At 41.7% G+C, this 18,626-nt stretch overlaps 1 protein-coding gene across 1 annotated transcript in view; it reads left to right on the top strand.

Moving 5' to 3' along the window:
- Positions 1 to 18,626, top strand: part of PROS1 (protein S) — a 35,258-nt gene that overhangs the window by 2,369 nt on the left and 14,263 nt on the right. The window contains exons 2-7 of the mRNA XM_079974795.1: positions 4,465 to 4,622; positions 6,848 to 6,872; positions 9,651 to 9,737; positions 12,884 to 13,006; positions 13,144 to 13,275; positions 14,191 to 14,316. Of these exons, the coding sequence (XP_079830921.1) occupies positions 4,465 to 4,622; positions 6,848 to 6,872; positions 9,651 to 9,737; positions 12,884 to 13,006; positions 13,144 to 13,275; positions 14,191 to 14,316 (651 nt within the window). The remainder of the gene's footprint in view (positions 1 to 4,464; positions 4,623 to 6,847; positions 6,873 to 9,650; positions 9,738 to 12,883; positions 13,007 to 13,143; positions 13,276 to 14,190; positions 14,317 to 18,626) is intronic.

The following is an 18,626-nucleotide window of genomic DNA, read 5'->3' as shown; positions in this document are numbered from 1 at the left end:
ACTGGCTGCCACTGTGCTACTAGGCCAGGTTGAGGTCTTGCTGATACTGAAGTTGTACACAATTTGGGACCAGCGTATTTGAGGGACTCCCTTATTTCCTGTGTGCCAGGCATTCCAGTTTTCAAGTGAGGCACTTTTAACTGATCCATCCCATAACCACTCTGACATTCATTCCATAACCACCAGGAACAAGGTATTTTTGCATTTCGGAAATTCCCTCTGAACTTCTGCCATTGAAATCCCGGTAATGTCCAGGCATATGGCAACCCTAATTTAGCGGAATTCCCTCTTTTTGGATATCCAGCAAGTGTCCAATGTGCTTTGCTTTGGACCAGGACTGAACTTCAACTTGCACCAGCCCCAACCAGCATAGCAAAAGGTCAGGGAAGATGGGAGTTGTAGTTCAGCAACATCTGGAGGACTCAAGTTTCCCATCCTTCTTAGACAATTGTTAGAACTTTCTTATTCTCTTTCTTTCTTATTGCCCTCTTTTTGTCCACACTATTGAAGATGCTATACAATGGTACCTCGGTTTAAGAACAGCCTTGTTTACGAACTATTCTGTTTACGAACTCCGCAAAACCAGAAGTAGTGTCCCAGTTTGGGAACTTTACCTCGGTCTAAGAACAGAAGCCGAATGGTGGAAGGGCACCGGCAGTGGGAGGCCTTATTAGGGAAAGTGCACCTTGGTTTAAGAACGGTTTTGGTTTAAGAACGGACTTCCGGAATGGATTGAGTTCATAAACCAAGGTACCACTGTACAGTTTTTTCTGTATTTTATTTTGTATGGTCTTTCACTATTCAAAATGTACCATTTTCTAGCATTTTCTATATTGAGCTGTATAGAAATTCTCCCAAATAGGTAAGAAATTAATAAATATACTCTCTACTTTTGATTGGAAAGGGCCCAAAGCTCATTTGATTTGCAGGCCTCACTGCATTGCAGTGGAGCACTTCTAAATGGGTCAGTTTCCTTTCACTTGAATCGAAACATATGACCTACATGCAAGAAGATTTCTTCTTTCCCTGACAGTAAAAGCCTTATTCATGAATCACTTTTCAGTGACTTTCAACTCCTAAAGCCCAAGCCAGTGCTTTTTTTCTGTAAAAAAAAAAGGTGGGGGGACTCACTACAAAGTTTGTTTGTTTGTTGTGGGCCATTCACAGTGCCATACACATACAGCAATGGCTAAATGTAAGTTGTGATTAATAAACACAAGCAGACAGTGATCTGGATTAGAAATGGCAACAACTTTATTGATTTTTGGCTCAGGCATTGGGGGTATATCGGTTCCAGCCCCCGCAGGACACCCCCCCTTCAAATTATTTATTTAATTTTAAAAAGTTAAGGGGACTCAGCTCCCCTGAGCTCCTGCTCAACCCCCCACCCCCGGCCCAAATCAATTCTTATTTGCTTAGAAGGTGTCCCACTGAAATAGGGTTTTATTTTTATTTAGAAATGCAGCCTTGATCCAAATACTGTCCTTGTCTATTATCTGAATAATGCTCCTGATTATAGAGAAATGCTCTGAACCATTCGGACTAGCAAAATTGATTTTTTAAAATACCATTTTAGCAGCAGTTGCTGTATATCCTACAGCTATGTATCGTAACATACAGTGGTACCTCGGGTTACATACGCTTCAGGTTACATACACTTCAGGTTACAGACTCCGCTAACCCAGAAATAGTACCTCGGGTTAAGAACTTTGCTTCAGGATGAGAACAGAAATCGTGCTTCAGCAGCACGGCGGCAGCAGAAGGCCCCATTAGCTAAAGTGCTTCAGGTTAAGAACAGTTTCAGGTTAAGAACGGACCTCCAGAACGAATCAAGTACTTAACCTGAGGTACCACTGTATATATTTTTTGTTCCTTAAGTAACCTTTTGTTCCTTAAGTAACCAAAACAGCACCATTCACAGCAGGGTTCAGAGAAACTCAAGCTTCGCAGAAGTTTAAAAAAAATACAGAGGGAGAAAGTCTAACCAGGGAGATGAGACACCCCAAAACAGCTCAAAGCAGTCTTTACGTTCTAAGTGGCCACAGGATGCTGAGTGTTTGTTGTGGGATAGGGAATATAAAACCAGGCGGTAATGGTGGGATGGTGTGTCTTTGGGAAAGTCATGTCTGGTACCCTGAATAGAAGCACTCCATAACTATCTATTGTAGGCCCACTTGTATGATATATTGCTGCATGTTCCCTCTGTCAGGAATATAAGATTTTAGTGCTTGAAGAAGTGCTAGTGGTATTGAAGTTATGCTACACCCTCCCCAGGAAAGCTCAACAGATCATTTTATTACTTAGTTTTAGGTGGCAGTGTTTGTTTCTTTCTTAGTAAACAGTGGTGTGCACATTTTGCTAGTGCTATATTATAAGCCATGTAATTATATCCTACAGATATAAGCACATTCATTTACTAATTTTATAACTTTTTAATTTTTTTTTTAAATAACTTGAGTTCCAGTCTAAAAAACCATACCAAGAAGAGTCTACTAAAATTTACATAGAGCTATGGAAGTTTTTTACTAGTCACCTTCCTGCCTATTTACCACTTGGATTTTAATCACAGGACGTTATTAACAAGGCAAAAATATGGAAAGAATGCACAGTTCCAGATAATCCCACATTACAGACACAACTATGGAATGGTCTTGCTGTGCAGTTGTACAGGCATAAATCTGCTGTTTTTGTATTTGCCAATGTAGTATTTTCTTTACTCAATTGTGTCTCAGGTATACAAAGCTGCATAACTAGGCTATTTCAATATTTTGTTCATTTTACCCAGTCACCTAGTCAGAAATGTCCAATCTTTTTAACCCTTCTCACATATACATATCAATACCCACAGACCAGTCCAGTCCAAGCCAGTAGGAAGAAGTTGAGCCTAGTTTAGCTGGAGTGTCCTTGTTCTCTCCCTAGAGTGCTTTGCATGCCAATCAGTCTCTGCTGTCAGGGGCCTCTTTTAGACATCCCTGCCCAGTACTCAACAGTATGTGGGAAAGTGAGCTTGTTCATTCCTGCTGGACAGGCTTCATTGCTTGCAGATTCTCTCCAAAACAGCTTATTTAAGTATTCTTAAAGTTATCCTCTCTGTCATTTTGACATATAACTAACACAAGCAACTGTTCAGTGACAATCCATTGGTAGAGTAGGTAAGTAGGTGGATAAACTTGCTGCAGAGGGGCACCCCATTCCATGCCATTTTCTATCTAGCACTTAATAGTCTGTGGCAGCTAAACAGTTCAGTGCTCATTGGGCTGCTGTTGTTGTTTTTAAGGCGTGGGGTGATCCTTATTTCTTGTACTTTCGCAATTTCAAGGTTCCCCCAATTTGATACCACTCTCATAGTTTTCAGTGGCTGGATTTCTGGCTCCTTTTCTGCTGGTGCTCAGCCCCCTGTGTTTACTATTAAAGGGGATTGCAAATGAAAGACGGTGCTTAAAACCAGAGTACTACCTTTCCTTATGTATAGATGGTTGCCTAATTACCAGGATAAACCAACTATCCCCTGCCCGGTTTATCCCCCAGCCTGAGCCAGGGGAAACTCAAGAGTGGCTATTTTTTTCACAGTGGTCACATCCGCACCATATACTGTACTTCAAGAACTTTTATACCACTTTAACAGTTATGGTTTTCCCCCAAAGAACCCTGGGAACTGTAGTGCTAATCCCCCAGGCCTACATATCTGTGTGCCCTTAAGAAACTACAGTTCCCAAGATTCTCCATGACTGTTAGTGTGGCATGGATGTGGCCAGTGTTTTCTCTTATGTGGATGCGCCTCGCATGAGGAGCCTGGTCACCATGATACTTTCTGTATGAAATGACAGGTTATAGGTGCTGGAAACTTGCTAGGCTATTGGGCCCCACTGCCCTGTTCCCACCCACACTGTTCATTTAAAGCACATGGCTTCCCTCAAAGAATCATGAAAACTGTAGTTTAGCTACAATTCTCAGCACCTCTAACAATCTACAGTTACCAGTACACTTTGGTGAAAGCCAGGTGCTTTAAATGTATGGTGTCTGTTCCATTGAGGATGTATAGAGGGTTCCTGCTTGCTGCTGTCCTGAAAGGCATCTTCAGGTCTACTTAGTTTCATGTCTAACTGACTGGAAACGAGAATTCTGTAGCCATGTGAAATTGACTAGGCCAGAAACTGGCTGCTTCTCTGGAAGATTTTCCAAACTTCATGGCACTCTGTAGGTTCATTCTTAATTATCCCAGCTGGCTTTATCAGGAATTTGTTGTGTTCTTAGTATGTTTATCAGGTTCTCAATGGGTTAGGATTTTTAACACACACACACACAAAAACAAAGCAATGCTGACATTTAATTAGTTATACTGCTTTAATAGTGGTCCACGTGGCCACCAAAATCTTAACTTTAAATCTTTGTTATAATCTAAGACATTGCTTGATTGCACAGCAGAGCCTCTTACATGCAAAATGCTTGTTGTTTTTTTTTAAGTTTTATCTGAGCATCATGCATCAGAGTTTCTTGCCAGAAAACGTCGAGCAAACTCCTTTATGGAAGAAAGCAAGAAGGGGAATTTGGAGCGGGAGTGCATTGAAGAATACTGTAACAAGGAAGAAGCCAGAGAAGTCTTTGAAAATAACCCTGAAACGGTAAGCGCTCTTAAGGCTATGGACAGTTTCCAGTTACTAAGGGTGGCAAGTAGTCTTGGTGAAGCAAAGCCTGCTTTTGTGATTTATAGAATTATAGAATTGTAGAATTAAAAGGGACCCTGAGGGTTGTCTAGTCCAACCCCCTGCAAGCAGGAATCTAAACTGAAGCATCCACAACAGATGGCCATCCAATCTCTGCTTCAAAACCTCCAGTGAAGCAATGGCCACCACCTTCCAAAGGAGTATGTTCCACTGCTGAACAACTCTTGCCATCAGAAAGTTCTTCACGATGGGGAGTCAGAATCTCCTTTCTTGTGACATGAAACCTTTGGTTTCCAGAGCAGGAGGAAACAAGTGTGCTCCATCCTCCATGTTGACAGTCCTTTAAATATTTGAAGATGGCTATCAAATCTCCTCTCAGTCTCCTCTTTTCCAGGTTAAACATACCCAGCTCTCTCAACCATTCCTCATAGGGCTTGGTTTCCAGACCTTTGGTCATCTTGGTCACCCTCTTCTGCAAACATTCTAGCTTGTCAATATCCTTCTTAAAGTGGGCTGCCCAGATCTGGACACAGTACTCCAGGTGTGGTGTGACCAAGGCAGAACTTTTATTTATTTATTTCAACAATTTGTATACCAGTTAATCACAGTTGTCTCTAACTGGTGTACAATAAGACTAAAAACGAGTTACCGGTAATACTATAAAATCAGAATTCAATTCAGTAAGCCTTCAGTAAGCATTTGATAAGCACTGGAAGTTTAACATGGAGGAGAAATATCTGACTTTAACTGGAAGGGAGTCTGACAAAATTGAGCCCACAATAGTGCATGTGTGGCTCCTGATGGATATGAGCCATGTATCTAAGCCACAGGGGACCACTAACAGTGACTCCCCAAAATACCTTGGTGAGAGCTCAGGACATTCTGAGGTATGCTGTTCCCAAGTTGTTAAGGGTCTTGTAAATTAATGCAAGAAACTTGAACCAAGCCTGGCAGTGTAAGGGCAGCCAGTAACATTCCCTTCTAATGTTCAATATGTGTACATACACTTATTTTACAGCTATCATTAAGCACATATTTATACACTATTCTGAATTTTACAGCAAACCTAAATACTAGGAGCCTTTGTTTAGGGTTTGAATAGTATATCCAATTCCTATGTACACTTTCACATCATCAAGCAAGTGACGGTATATGGGATTTCTCCATATTATGGCTTTAGTTCAGATTTATACTGCTCTTTATAAGGCTCTTGTGTCATTTAATTATTGCTCATATTTCATCTTCACTCCTGTTCCACTTTGATAGAGATTTGCTGGAAGCTGCTCAGAATGGCTGGGGCAACCCAGTCAGATGGGTGGTGTGTGTGTGTATATATATATATATATATATATATATATATATATATACACACACACACTCACACTCACCGTATTTTTCACTGTATAAGACTCACCAGACCACAAGATGCACCTAGTTTTTTGGAGGAGGAAAACAAGAAAAAAAATATTCTGAATCTCAGAAGCCAGAACAGCAAGAGGGATTGCTGCGCAGTGAAAGCAGCAATCCCTCTTGCTCTTCTGGCTTCTGGGATAGCTGCGCAGCCTGCATTCACTCTATAAGACGCACACACATTTCCCCTTACTTTTTAGGAGAGAAAAAGTGAGTCTTATAGAGCAAAAAATACAGTATATTATTATTATTATTATTATTATTATTATTATTATTATGTCAGGTGGCCCTTAGCACTTGACCATGATCTCAGACTATACAGAGTATACATTGATGTCTTTAAGGTATGACCTTAAAATTATGGAACCTCCAGGTTGTAGAGTAACCAAGCAAAGATGCACCCATCTTGTTCTCTGAAATCACAAATGAGATTGAATATTGAGCTCAGTTACAGGTTCTTAGCCACATAATTAGAAAGGATAACCTGATCTCAGTTTGTTGGCTCCTCAAGAAGTATTTTCAAAGTTAGGCTGTTTTGCCACACATTACTTAATAAATATTTTGTGAGTTGCATTAAAAATAATTTAATTAAACTATTAAACAAGCAGCAAATACTAAAAATGGATAAAATCAATTTCTTTATGACCTATTACAGTTACATCACAAGCAAATTTTAATTATATCCTAAGCAGTGCAAACAATTAAGCTGTTTCTCCTATTTGATTTACATTCTAATGGGATCTGTCTTTCTTCCTTTTTCTTTTTAAACACAGGATTATTTCTACCCCCGATATTTAGGTAAGTTTCATTTTAAAAAGTGCAAATTTATTTACTTATTTAACATTTAGATGGCAAAAAAACAACATTTTTTTAAAAAAGATTTTAGGAGAAAATTGGAAGGTGGCTGCAATGAAATGGTTTGCAGTCAGTGAGACTGCTTAATGTGATTATATTTGCAATAGCAATTATATGGAGAAAGAAACTGCATCTGAAAGGTTTCTTGGGAGCAATTCTGTCATTGAAAGATGACTGACTAAAGAGCTCGCCAAAGGCCTCAGCCCAGTATACCTGAAGGAGCGTCTCCACCCCCATTGTTCAGCCCAGACACTGAGGTCCAGCTCCGTGGGCCTTCTGGTGGTTCCCTCACTGCGTCTCCACCCCCATTGTTCAGCCCAGACACTGAGGTCCAGCTCCGTGGGCCTTCTGGTGGTTCCCTCACTGCAAGAAGTGAGGTTACAGGGAACCAGGCAGAGGACCTTCTTGGTAGTGGCACCCAGCCTGTGGAACGCCCTCCCACCAGATGTCAAGGAAATAAACAATTATCTGACTTTTAGAAGACATCTGCAGGCAGCCTGGTTTAGGGAAGTTTTTTAATATTTTATCATGTTTTTAATATTCTGTTGGGAGCTGCCCAGAATGGCTGAGGAGGCCTGGCAGGTGCAATACTCCCACCCACCCACACATGCTTTCCACATGCTTTTCCCATGTGGTGGCAATCAGATGGGAAAGAGTCATGAAATGGGACCTACAAGTTGAAATAGTTACCTTGGCAACTTCCTTCCATATGAGTTTCCTTGTGGTCATCAGAGTAAGCATCTGGCATAAATGGGGACATTTTTGTTGATTCCAAAACACCTTCCCCTGGAAACCTGTCTGACCTCTTTTCTCCCTGCCTTCTGCAAAAAAGTAAAAAAAGCTGCTCTTTCAACAGGCCTTTGCTACTGGCAAAGTTTGATTATCGAGTGACATTCAGGCTGAAAGATACTGCTTTTTGTTGGTGTGATTTTAGATGGTTGTACTGTAACCTTAGCTGCCCCGGAGGTCACATTCCTGGGACAGAAGGGCAGGACCACTTATTTTTTGTCCAGATAAATAAAGCAGCAGCTTTGTGGCTGTGTCTCATTCCACAGTAGGCCTAGCAGTATGGGGATTGATCTAAAGGCATTGAGGGACACATGAAATGGCAGCAAGCCAGGTGTTGCTGTCTTTTGCTGCCTGATTCAATGAACAATTTGAAATACAGTGGTGCCTCGCAAGACGAAATTAATTCGTTCCGCAAGTTGCTTCGTCTTGCGATTTTTTCGTCTTGCGGAGCGCGGATTCCCCGGGTATTAACGGTTTTACGAAAAAGGAAGCAAACCCGCAAGACGTTTTCGTCTTGCAAAGCAAGCCCATAGGGAAATTCGTCTTGCGAAGCACCTCGAAAAAGGGAAAACCCTTTCGTCTAGCGAGTTTTTCGTCTTGCAAGGCATTCGTCTTGTGGGGCACCACTGTAATCTTAGCTGGGACTTTCAAGGTAAATGTGTTTAGGATTGTTGCAATACTAGCCAGTTTTGGGGCTGTAATGGCTGATTACTCTGAGATTTCTCCTTCTTTCCTTCCTTGTACAGCATAAAGCACTCTTTTTATGCTTGAGGAATCATATTCCTTGTCTACACCCACCTTCTGTACCTGGGAGTGATTTGTCAGCTTTCTGTTGGTGGGCGCACTATAATGTTGTACTGTCTTGACATGCTTTTTTAAAAAAGAAAAAATAATAATGGTTTAATTGTATTTAGCACATTTGGTATTTTGTTTTTTGCCAGAATCAGATTGCTATCAGTTGTGAAACCAGGCAGAAATAGTTAGATATGGAGTACCAAAACAATGTTACATAACTTTACCACTAAAGAGCAGTGCTTTTTTCTGGAAAAAATAGGTGCCAGTACTTGCCATGAAGTTGTCACAGCAAGTGCCACATTTTTTAACAACAACAAAAAAGAGGTGCTGGTACTGTGTACCCTGGAGTACCCTCTGGGGAAAAAGCACTGCTAAAGAGTATAATATTATTTGAGCTCTAGCAAAATATGCTACCCATCACTAGCTCTTAAAGATTTCTAGTGCTTGAAGGAACTTAGTCTGAACATCTGGGTGGCCTTCATTTTCTTCCAGTCCTATGATCTCTTTTATAATGAAAAAGAAATGTGCCTCTTCTGATTCTGACAGGACTTCCATCTGTGCCACAATTTCTAGGCACAGGTCTGTGATTTGTAGGCACAGGTCTGAGCAATGTTGATTTTTTGTCCTGCCCCTTTCCCCAGGGAAACCCGCTTAGACCCATGCCCACAAATCACAGACTTGTGCCAAGAAATCACAGCACAAACAGAAGTGCGGATGAGCCCTGAGCTGCGCAAACAGCAAAATCACAGGTTCTACTATTTCACGTTCAGTCTACAGGTGGAGGCTCAAGGTTTTTTATTGTTACCTGTGCACATGAAAAGCCAGTATGGAATGGAGAAGGCTACTTCAAACACATTTTGTATGTGGGATGTGGGAGGGCCTTTTTTAAAAAACACCTCCCTGCAACTCACCAATAGTCCTCTACAGTCTGAAGCAAGACAATGCCAGAATTCCTTCACTGTGATTTAGCTGAGTATGGAACACCATCCTTAAGAATCTTTAGAATAGTAGATTGTGGTTGTAGTGATTACTGTCTTTCAATATGCAGCTTGATTTTCCTTGAGAGGGACAGCCCTGTAAAGCAGCCTATAAATATAGTAAATAAATAAACATCTAAAATTGCTTGTGCTTCCACAGACTGCCTGGCTTCATTTCGAACGGAAATTTTCACAAGTCCATTACAGACTTCTGGGATTCCAGCTGACCTGAGGTCCTGTGTGAAAGGTAAGCATTTGTGGTTATGTATACCATACCTCCTGAGTTGAGAGGTACCTTTATTTTTTCTGTCCCAGCCTTTCTTGTAACTGACACCAGTTGGTCTACCAGAAATACAGATTGCAGATAACACAGTTACTCATGTTGTGTATACCCAACCCCCCTCTCTGTTTACTCTGCTTCCAGTGCACTCAGCATTAGTCAGGAACCATATCTATCCTGTATCTATCCTGTCATTTCTTGTGCATTGCTGCCCTTGGATGTGCTTTCCTCAAAACCGTATTCAATCCAAATTGTGAAAAAGAATTACGCAGTTTCTCCAGTGCTTTTCCAGCAAGAAGAAAACTTGACCTTTATTCTGAGGCATAGCATAGAACTATGCAAGTGCTGCTAAGGAAATCTTCAGCCACATTGGGGTCCTTAAAGGACTAGACTCTCCTATTAATGCTGATGCAGAAAAGTGTGGGAAATTTAATGAAGATAATTCAGTATGATGCTGTGCTCTTGAGCTGTGTTTCTGCAGCAGAAAATGTCTCCTAGGCCTCCTTCATGTAGTCAGGAAATTTCATGATTTTATCACTGTTTTGGCCCCATCTTAGCTCTCCTTGCCCTCTGCAAGAAGTCTTCTTTGACTGGGTATCTAAGAACTTTGACCACAAAGTCCCCGAGTTTATTTTTATCATGGGGTCGAGGAACTGGGCTGTGGTGTGCTTGTGCAGTCTGAGGCATAGTACTCTGAGAGGGACAACATCTCCCTTAATAACAGGGCTACCACAAATGTTGAGGGCTTCCCCTGTCTCGGCCCTTCCTGAACCCCAATAACAGGTCAATTTCTACAACATGAATTTGATTCTAGGGGTCTGAAAAGGTTGGAGACCATTGCACTAAATTCTTGACTGATTCTAGTGGTTCCTTTCTTTTTATCCTTAAAAGTTCCAACTCCAAACGTTGCAGTTCATTCAGTCTGTTTGATCAGGCGCAAACAGCTTTGATAACCATTGTGGCTGGAAAGGCAATATATAGATTATTTCAAATAAATAAACACATCCAAAGTATGGTGTAAGACATGAGTAGGAAGCAATCCCTCAGAAGCAGATTCTCTCCTTTGCTGTAAATGCTCCTTCTCATTGTTCTTATCACAACATTTTCTAGGTGTTTGGAAAGAGATCCCAAGTGAAGCATACATTCTAATCCTTAAGCATCTGTCTCTGTCTTTTGTCCTTGAGAACAGATAAGGGCAAAAAGGAATCCTTGATCATTATCACACGTGCAGTCAGAGATGGAGCGCGGCTCCCAGACTGCTGTGCTAGCATGCCTGCAGTCACAAATTAAAGTGTGTTCTTATTCATCCCTTGTTTCTCTCTCTCTCTTACTCTCATTAGAGGCTCTTGGGGGGTGGCAGGGAAGTGTGAGCAAATTATCTTGCTGAATAGTCTCTAGTGAGGAGCGTCGCTGTACTTGATGTTAATTTTATTCCTCATACGTGCTTGTACCATAAGACGGTTGTCACAGATTACCCACTGGAGAAGCTCTGACGATATTACAAGCAGCAACAACAAAAAATGTTGTAACTGCGACTTCATAACCTGGCAATCCAGTCCCAAAAATTCTGTAGCATCTCAAGCTGATGTACCAGGAATATCGGAGCCCCATGCCCTGCAGCAAGCACTTTGTGTCTCAACATTGGCACAAGTCTTAGCATTGCCACATAAGAATTTTTGAAGTGGTTGGTTGATGTGCCTGAAATCATAACACTTGATCTCACGGTTCGGTGAATCCCAAGGCTTAGGGACACTGTGGTTGCCTCCAGACTGTCACTATTTTTACTGGAGAGATTCAGGTTCATACCAGGTATTTAGGTTTGTGCAATTAAAATGGATTAAAGTGTTCTGTTACCCTAGCGCAATAAATCCACTTTAAAATAAAAGACTTTTGTGGTTAGGAAAGTGACAGGGAAATGCACTGGAAATTGCGGGATGGACAAATTATTAATGGGTGGATGTATTAAAAAATATTACCACGTTTATTGGCAGCAACAGTTTTCTAATGTGTTCTCTGTTACGTTTATACGTGTCACAGTTCCTTCCTCCCCCCCTCCACCACTTCCTGGTTTTCTGCTTTTCCCCTTCTCTTTTCCACCTGCTCTTTGACAGCAATCTCAGGAAGAAGCTTTTACGGGCTGTGTAAGCATAACTGGATTAAAACACAGCTAGGTCATTCTTTTTCTCATTTTAGATCAAAACTGGCTTGGGGGAAATGCGTAAAAACTCAGTGGGTGCTATCCTGGGAACTGTAGCTTCTTAAGGATGCTGGGAATTGTAGCTCTATGAGGAGGGAACTCCAATTCTCAGGATTCTTTGGGGAAAGTCACATGATTTAAATGTACAGTACATTGGTTAAATGATTGATGTAGATCTGCCCATTCTGTTCTTTCACACACACTGATGCTGAATGAAGTTCTCAAATTCATTGTTCTGCAATCTGGTGTCTTAACTTTTGTTTGTTCTTGTATTCTTTCATATACTGGTCACAAAGGAAGAAAGGCCTACTATTTGTATTGTGTTGTATTTTTAATTTTTCAAATTTTTTTTAGCCTGCTTTTCAACCTGAAGGTTCCCAGGGCAGCACACATTTAGTAATATATATATATATAGTGACAATGCTCTCAACATTAACAATATATTATTTTTATTTATTAGCTTTATATCCTGCCTTTCCTCTCAAAGGAGGAAGAATTGGAAGAAACAAAACTAACAAAATGAGATCCAGCAGGAGATTATGTCTTATATCAACTGTTTCTATAGGGCTGGAAAGAAAAAAGGTCTCTGGATCTAATTCCTAAAGGCAGCATATGTAAGGGGCAACCATAACTCTTGAGGAATTTCCACTCACTTCATCAGAAATAGGAAGCTTACTATTATTCAGACTGGTGAAAGAAGTTGGAAATAAAACCTATGTCAAACGGGCATCCATTAGCTGTGCCCAAAGACCCCGCAAGGAATAAAATACATTTTTCAGGGCTGAATTGGCTTTGTCAATTATTGTTCTTGTAGATAAAGTTTTTCCATTCTTAGAGAAAAGATGAACTATCAAGATTAAGAAAAGGTGGATCATAAGACTGACACTTTTTCTGCTTTGTCTACCTGCCTTTGCAGTAATATCAGACCAGTGTATTCCACTGCCATGCAATGAAGAAGGTTATAAGGAATGCAGAGATGGGCAAGCCAAGTTCACCTGTGTCTGTAAACCTGGATGGCAAGGAGAGAAATGTGAAGAGGGTACGTAATCGTAGGTTTTTTTCTCTCCCTACGGTGGAAAATAGAGTGGCTCACTTTTAAATATATCTTTCCATATCAAACAAGCACTACTGATGCAAGCAATTTCTTAGTGAAGATTTTGTTTTGTTTTTCCCTAGATATCAATGAATGTGAAGACCTAACAAACAGAAATGGAGGGTGTAGTCAAACTTGTATTAATTTTCCTGGAAGCTACCGTTGTTATTGTGAAGATGGTTATTATATACATCCAAATAAACTGGACTGTGAGGGTAAGGAAGAAGCCCAACATAGAAATGTCAGCAACACATAAAACAAAAAGACAATCTTATTATGTAACAGGATTTATACCTATTGATTGCAGTGCTAAGGTCCATATGGGCAAGTTTCAACATGTTTGTCTTATATCTTAAATGGAACTGTGTGTATTAGCAACCTTGGCCTCAGGAGTAGCAAAGCCTTAGAGTTTTGGCACATACCAGTAAATCCACTGGTCGTCTTTGAAAATGTAGTCTATTAACAGATGGGATTGGGTCAAACAAGGGGCAGAGAGAAGGCTACACTAATGCCTGGTGTGACCCATGTGTTCACAATTTGCCATCTGTCTAGCTTGCTGCTGAACCATCCACCCCACGCAGGGCCCTGGATTGCATTCGTACTGCTTAATTAAAAGGAAATGGGGGAGCATGTACTTCCAATATCAAAAATAGCTGCTTAGCCTGATCGCATGGAACCTTGCCACATGAGTATGTACATGCAAGGAAAATATAGTGCACTGTGAGAAAATATGAAAAATAAGATAATTATCTCTGGAAAACTGCCCATTCTTATGGCTATCAACTTTTTTAAAAATAGTAAAATGTCTAGATTCTGTGAGTTTATGGTTTATGCCAGTGATGGCCAAACTTGGCCCTCCAGCTGTTTTGGGACTACAATTCCCATCATCCCTGACCGCTGGGCCTTTTAGCTGGGGATGATGGGCATTGTAGTCCCAAAACAGCTGGAGGGCCAAGTTTGGCCATGATTGGTTTATGCTGTTGACATTTTGCATATTTCACCATTTCCTATTGTTTCTTTAGATCCCTTCTACCCTTGGGGCAAGTGGCAAGAAACAATAGCCAATAGCAGCAGAAATCAATCCATTCGTTTTTTTGTGGGAAATTTATAATAGCATTTTGCATTTACAGACATGAATGAATGCATGTTGGACCCAAAGATTTGTGGGACAGCACAGTGCAAGAATACTCCTGGGAAGTACGAGTGTGAATGTCCGGCAGGTTATGCCTATAACTCAACTACAAAGAAGTGTGAAGGTAGAACTTTTGTTTTCAAATGATGTTTTACCTTACCTTTCTTGACATATTCATCATTATTTTCTGCAGATTTTCCACATTCTATTTAGTTTGTTTGTGTGTGGTTTGTTTTATAGAGTTCATGTTTTTTTTGGTAATGCATAGGCAGTTTAGATTACTTTTCACACAGATTGCAAATGTCACAATATTGGGACTATGCCACCTAAATTAGCCCTCTTGAGTTTCTACCATCTTGTTTCTAAAACATAAAGGAAGCTGAAAGAAGGGAATCTTCTTTAAAGAAAACACCACATCCATCAATATATACAACATACGCCTACCCAGCAGCGAAGAAGTCAAATAAATATATGGAATACAGAAAAATATCTGTATGTACCATCTACATGTGAAGTAGTGAGCCCTATACTATTGCCTTCCTTCCTCTAGGGCTCACCCTATCATTCGGCAGAGTGATGCAGAGGCCAGAGGGGTAGAAAGTAGCAGTAAGATGTAGGACAGAGCTGTGTGTCTAAGCCACCCAAGGTTCCATCAGCTGAAGGGATTGGGAATAAAACAATAAAAACATTTTAAAGCAGCAACGTTGGCCTGCTCAGCACCCCCTAAACTAGCCTACTGTCCAAAATTGCAGTGTCCTATAGTCAGTGCTGAAGTAAGATTCACCTCCCAGTCCAGTTAGCTTCTGTCCCTGTGTAATCTTTTACCATGTGGTTAGTGATGTCTGTTTCCAATGTTGAGTTATTTGCATCTCATCCTTCCTTAGGGAGGCTCAAGCCATATTTTTTTGCTTCCTAACAGCTCTGGTGTCAGTTAGGTTTAGAGAAAGTTGTTCCTGCATTTTCAATACCAAAGATTTAAAGAACCTTTATGGTATTTTTTAAAAAACATTATTTTAAATTGCCTCAAAAACTGATCTTGAAAGGTTACGTAGAAATGCCAGAAAGAAAGAAACGAGCAAACTTGAACTCAGTGGGACACACTTCTGAGTAGACATAATGAGAATTGAACTATAAGAGCACCATCTGAGCTTCAAAACTGAGTAGGAGTTTGGACGTGCCTTTTCTGTATCCAGACCCAAGACCAGTAGCCATCACACCACACAGATTGCCATGCAAACTTCCTTCCAAAGTTCTTGGAACATTTTACTAATTTGGTTTGGTTGAAGCAGTTTCATACTTCATGTGGCAGATGTGACCTTCTTGAGTACACCAAGTATTACACTGGAGTCTGCTGCAATGGCCACTCAGAGGCTAGATATTTCCATTCATGGTACCATGCTGAATGCTTAAAGCTGTGGCCCACAGGCTACACCTGCCTCTCCCGCAAAAGCTCCTTTGTGGTACTGTCAGAGCTGCCTCCAGGTCCCAGCTCACAGAGGACCAACGCTAGGCTGTAGTTATGTACAAAAGTTTTTATTGAGATTCAGTTTCCATTTTAAAGCCGCAGCGTGCAGCTCTACGTCTCGACCTTAGACCGGCGAAGTCCCGTCTGAGTCTCCTCCCCTTCCACACCAGTTTAAGACCCTCGCCTTGCTCCACCTCTTCCTAAGTTCCTTTCTCCTCTGGGCCCTCCTGCCCGCTAGGGTCTCATCCTTCCTGGACTCCTCTGACGCTGACCCTGACGATTCTTGCCCCTCCTTCCGGCGGGCTTTAGGACCTGGTTCCCTATCCGGGCTACCTTCTCTGCCGCTCGCCTGTACCTTTGAACTTGGCGCGCGCGCCCAGCCTGCAACTTTCCTCTTGACCGTTAACTCGCTCTCCGATGGAGGCGTGGTCAACCCTGACTCATCTTCTCTCGCTGGTGGTGCATATGTGGGCTCTGACACCTGGGACTCCTCCCCCCCACTACGCTCTGGTGGGGAAGCTGGTCCTGATTTCCAACTGCTGCTCTGGGAGTCCCCGCTGGCCCCTTGCTTCTGGGGTGTCCCCCTTGGGTCGCCCCTTGCCCTGCCCATCGGCGCCCCCTTCTGTGAATCTTCCGATTCGCTGGAGAGGCTCATGGAATCTATCGGGCTGCTGTCATATTCTCCTACGCTGCCCTCGGATTGCTCCCCCTCGCTCTCCATCTCCTCTCCCCCCTGCGCTCCCGCTGAGTCCCTGACAGGTACCATCATGCCAAAGGGTTTTCTGTGACGTCCCAAAATTCTGTCAACTTTTATTGAAAAAAGAAGACTCTTTTGTACTGTCCACTCCCGCAGGTCCCCTGCTATGATTCTGTGTTGTCAAAAGGAACTCCACATTTTCCCATTTATAAAATACAAATTGGCCACACCCATTTTGACTCTGCCCCCTATAACACCCCCGCATGTTGCTGATGGGTGAGTGCCATACCTGGCTTGAAAAGGCTTAATCACCCGCTTTTAAAGCTATTGGTACGACATCCACACATTGTAAAGTTCTACTGCAGAAAGACTGGTGTAATGCTCATGTATTTATTCACAGAACTGGCACCTGCTGTGTAAAGTGTAAAACCACCCTTAGTCAATGAATTTATTATCTAAGTAAATGAGATCTTCCTAGTTAAATTCTAAGTAGCTTCCATTCTGTCAGTTAAACTATATTTTACCATGTTTATGTGACCCAAAATGAGGCAGAAATATTGCAAAAAGCAATATTTTTCTGCAGCTGTGGAAGGGTTATAGCTACTTTGCAGTTTAGAATACACTGGAAATTTTTAGCTTTCCGAGTCAGACAATGCACATAAATGCTTAGGCTGCTGCAAAACCAAGCTCTGCATCTTAAATTTTATACATCTCAGGGCATGATAAGTCTTTATCATGCAAGCGTGATATTTTAGGAACAGGATTTGCAAGATTTCCTGGGCTTGATCCCAGTGGGATCTTCTCAGGCAGTGGGAGTCTTGTTTACTCTCAGAGAAGGCAAGTTACTAATGCTGTCTTTCACACAGCCTTGCACTTCTAAATTATTTATTGTGCTTAGCCAACAAAGCAGAGAACGTAGTCAGCTTCGCTCAGTCAGGACAAAATGTGTTTTGCCCTGGTCAGCCCACATTTCTTTTCTGAATGAATGCTTCCCAAGCCCCCTGGGCTTTGCAATTTGGCACGCACACTCATCTCCCACTGCAATTGTACCGAGCTGATTTTTGCTTTACAAAGGTAGCATGCATGTATGCAGTGCATAGTGTTTTGAGCATATAATAGGGACCATTTTGAGATGCTACATTTTAAAAAAATAGCAATATATCATATCATGGTTAAGGCACCTTGGTCTGAGCTTGCTCACACAATTTACACTCTGATTATTATTGTTGTTGTTATTTTTTAGCTTTGCAGCTCATTTCTGTGAATATTTTTCTCCAACAGTTAGTCATGGTTATGCAGTTCACAGCCACCATAGACATTTTCTAGGTGCTTACATTGTCTCCCGAGACAGATGGATGCCAACAAGAACATATTTGTATGAGTGGAGTGTGGTTGGTTGGGGAAACTGCTTTGGAGTTGCTATGATTGAGAAAGACAGCCACATAAACTGGAAGCCTAGAGCTAGAAGCAATAGTGGCTGTTTCCCATTCAGGGTGGTAGGGCAGAAGGCAAGGTGGCCAAAGCTAGGTGGAGCCAGAACCAAGAATCGGCAGAGCCAACTAATTCTGCTTTTATTCCCCATCCTCCTCCCTGCTGATTCTTACAAGGGCAAAACCACAACTAGAAGAAGGAAGCAGACAGTCATTGCCAACTCCCTGGAATAAAAATGCAGGCAGGTGATGGCTGGCTGAGGGCAGACATTGAGGGCAGAGGTTGGTGGGGGAGTGCTTCATTCATCTTAATGGACCGCCTCCACTAGTTGAAAGGGACTCTAGAAGTCATTGAAGTCCAAGCCTTTGCTCAGTGCAGGATTTTCAATGCAGGATGCAACTGCAGCATCCCTGACAGATTGCAACTCAGCCTCTGCTGAAGTACCTCCAGCAAAGGACCGCCCGAGGCAGCTTGTTCCACTGTCAGGCAGCTCTTACCATTAGGAAGTTTCTCCTGATGCTTAGCTGAAATCTGCTTCCTTGCAATTTCCACCCATTCATTCTCATTCTGCCATCTAAAGGGACAAGTCTGCTGCATGTTCTGCATGGCAGCCTTTTGGGTGTTTGAAGACACTCTCATGTCTCTTCTTAACCTTCTCTTTTTTTAGCTAAACATGGACTTAGGGAGTTAGATTTGCCTATTGTCCTTTGCACATAATGTGAAATTTCATGCATGCTGCACCTTAAGATGCATGAAAATATCACAAAGTTTGATGAAGTTGGTGGTGGTAGTCTAGGATTACAAAACTGGAGTGTGGGTGAAGTATCTGCTAAGCCACAAT

Source organism: Podarcis cretensis (assembly GCF_951804945.1).
Source record: "Podarcis cretensis genome assembly, chromosome: 4".
In the NCBI taxonomy this organism is placed as follows: domain Eukaryota; kingdom Metazoa; phylum Chordata; class Lepidosauria; order Squamata; family Lacertidae; genus Podarcis; species Podarcis cretensis.
The sequence above is the reverse complement of the archived record's forward strand: the minus strand, read 5'-3'. Positions and strand labels throughout refer to the sequence as shown.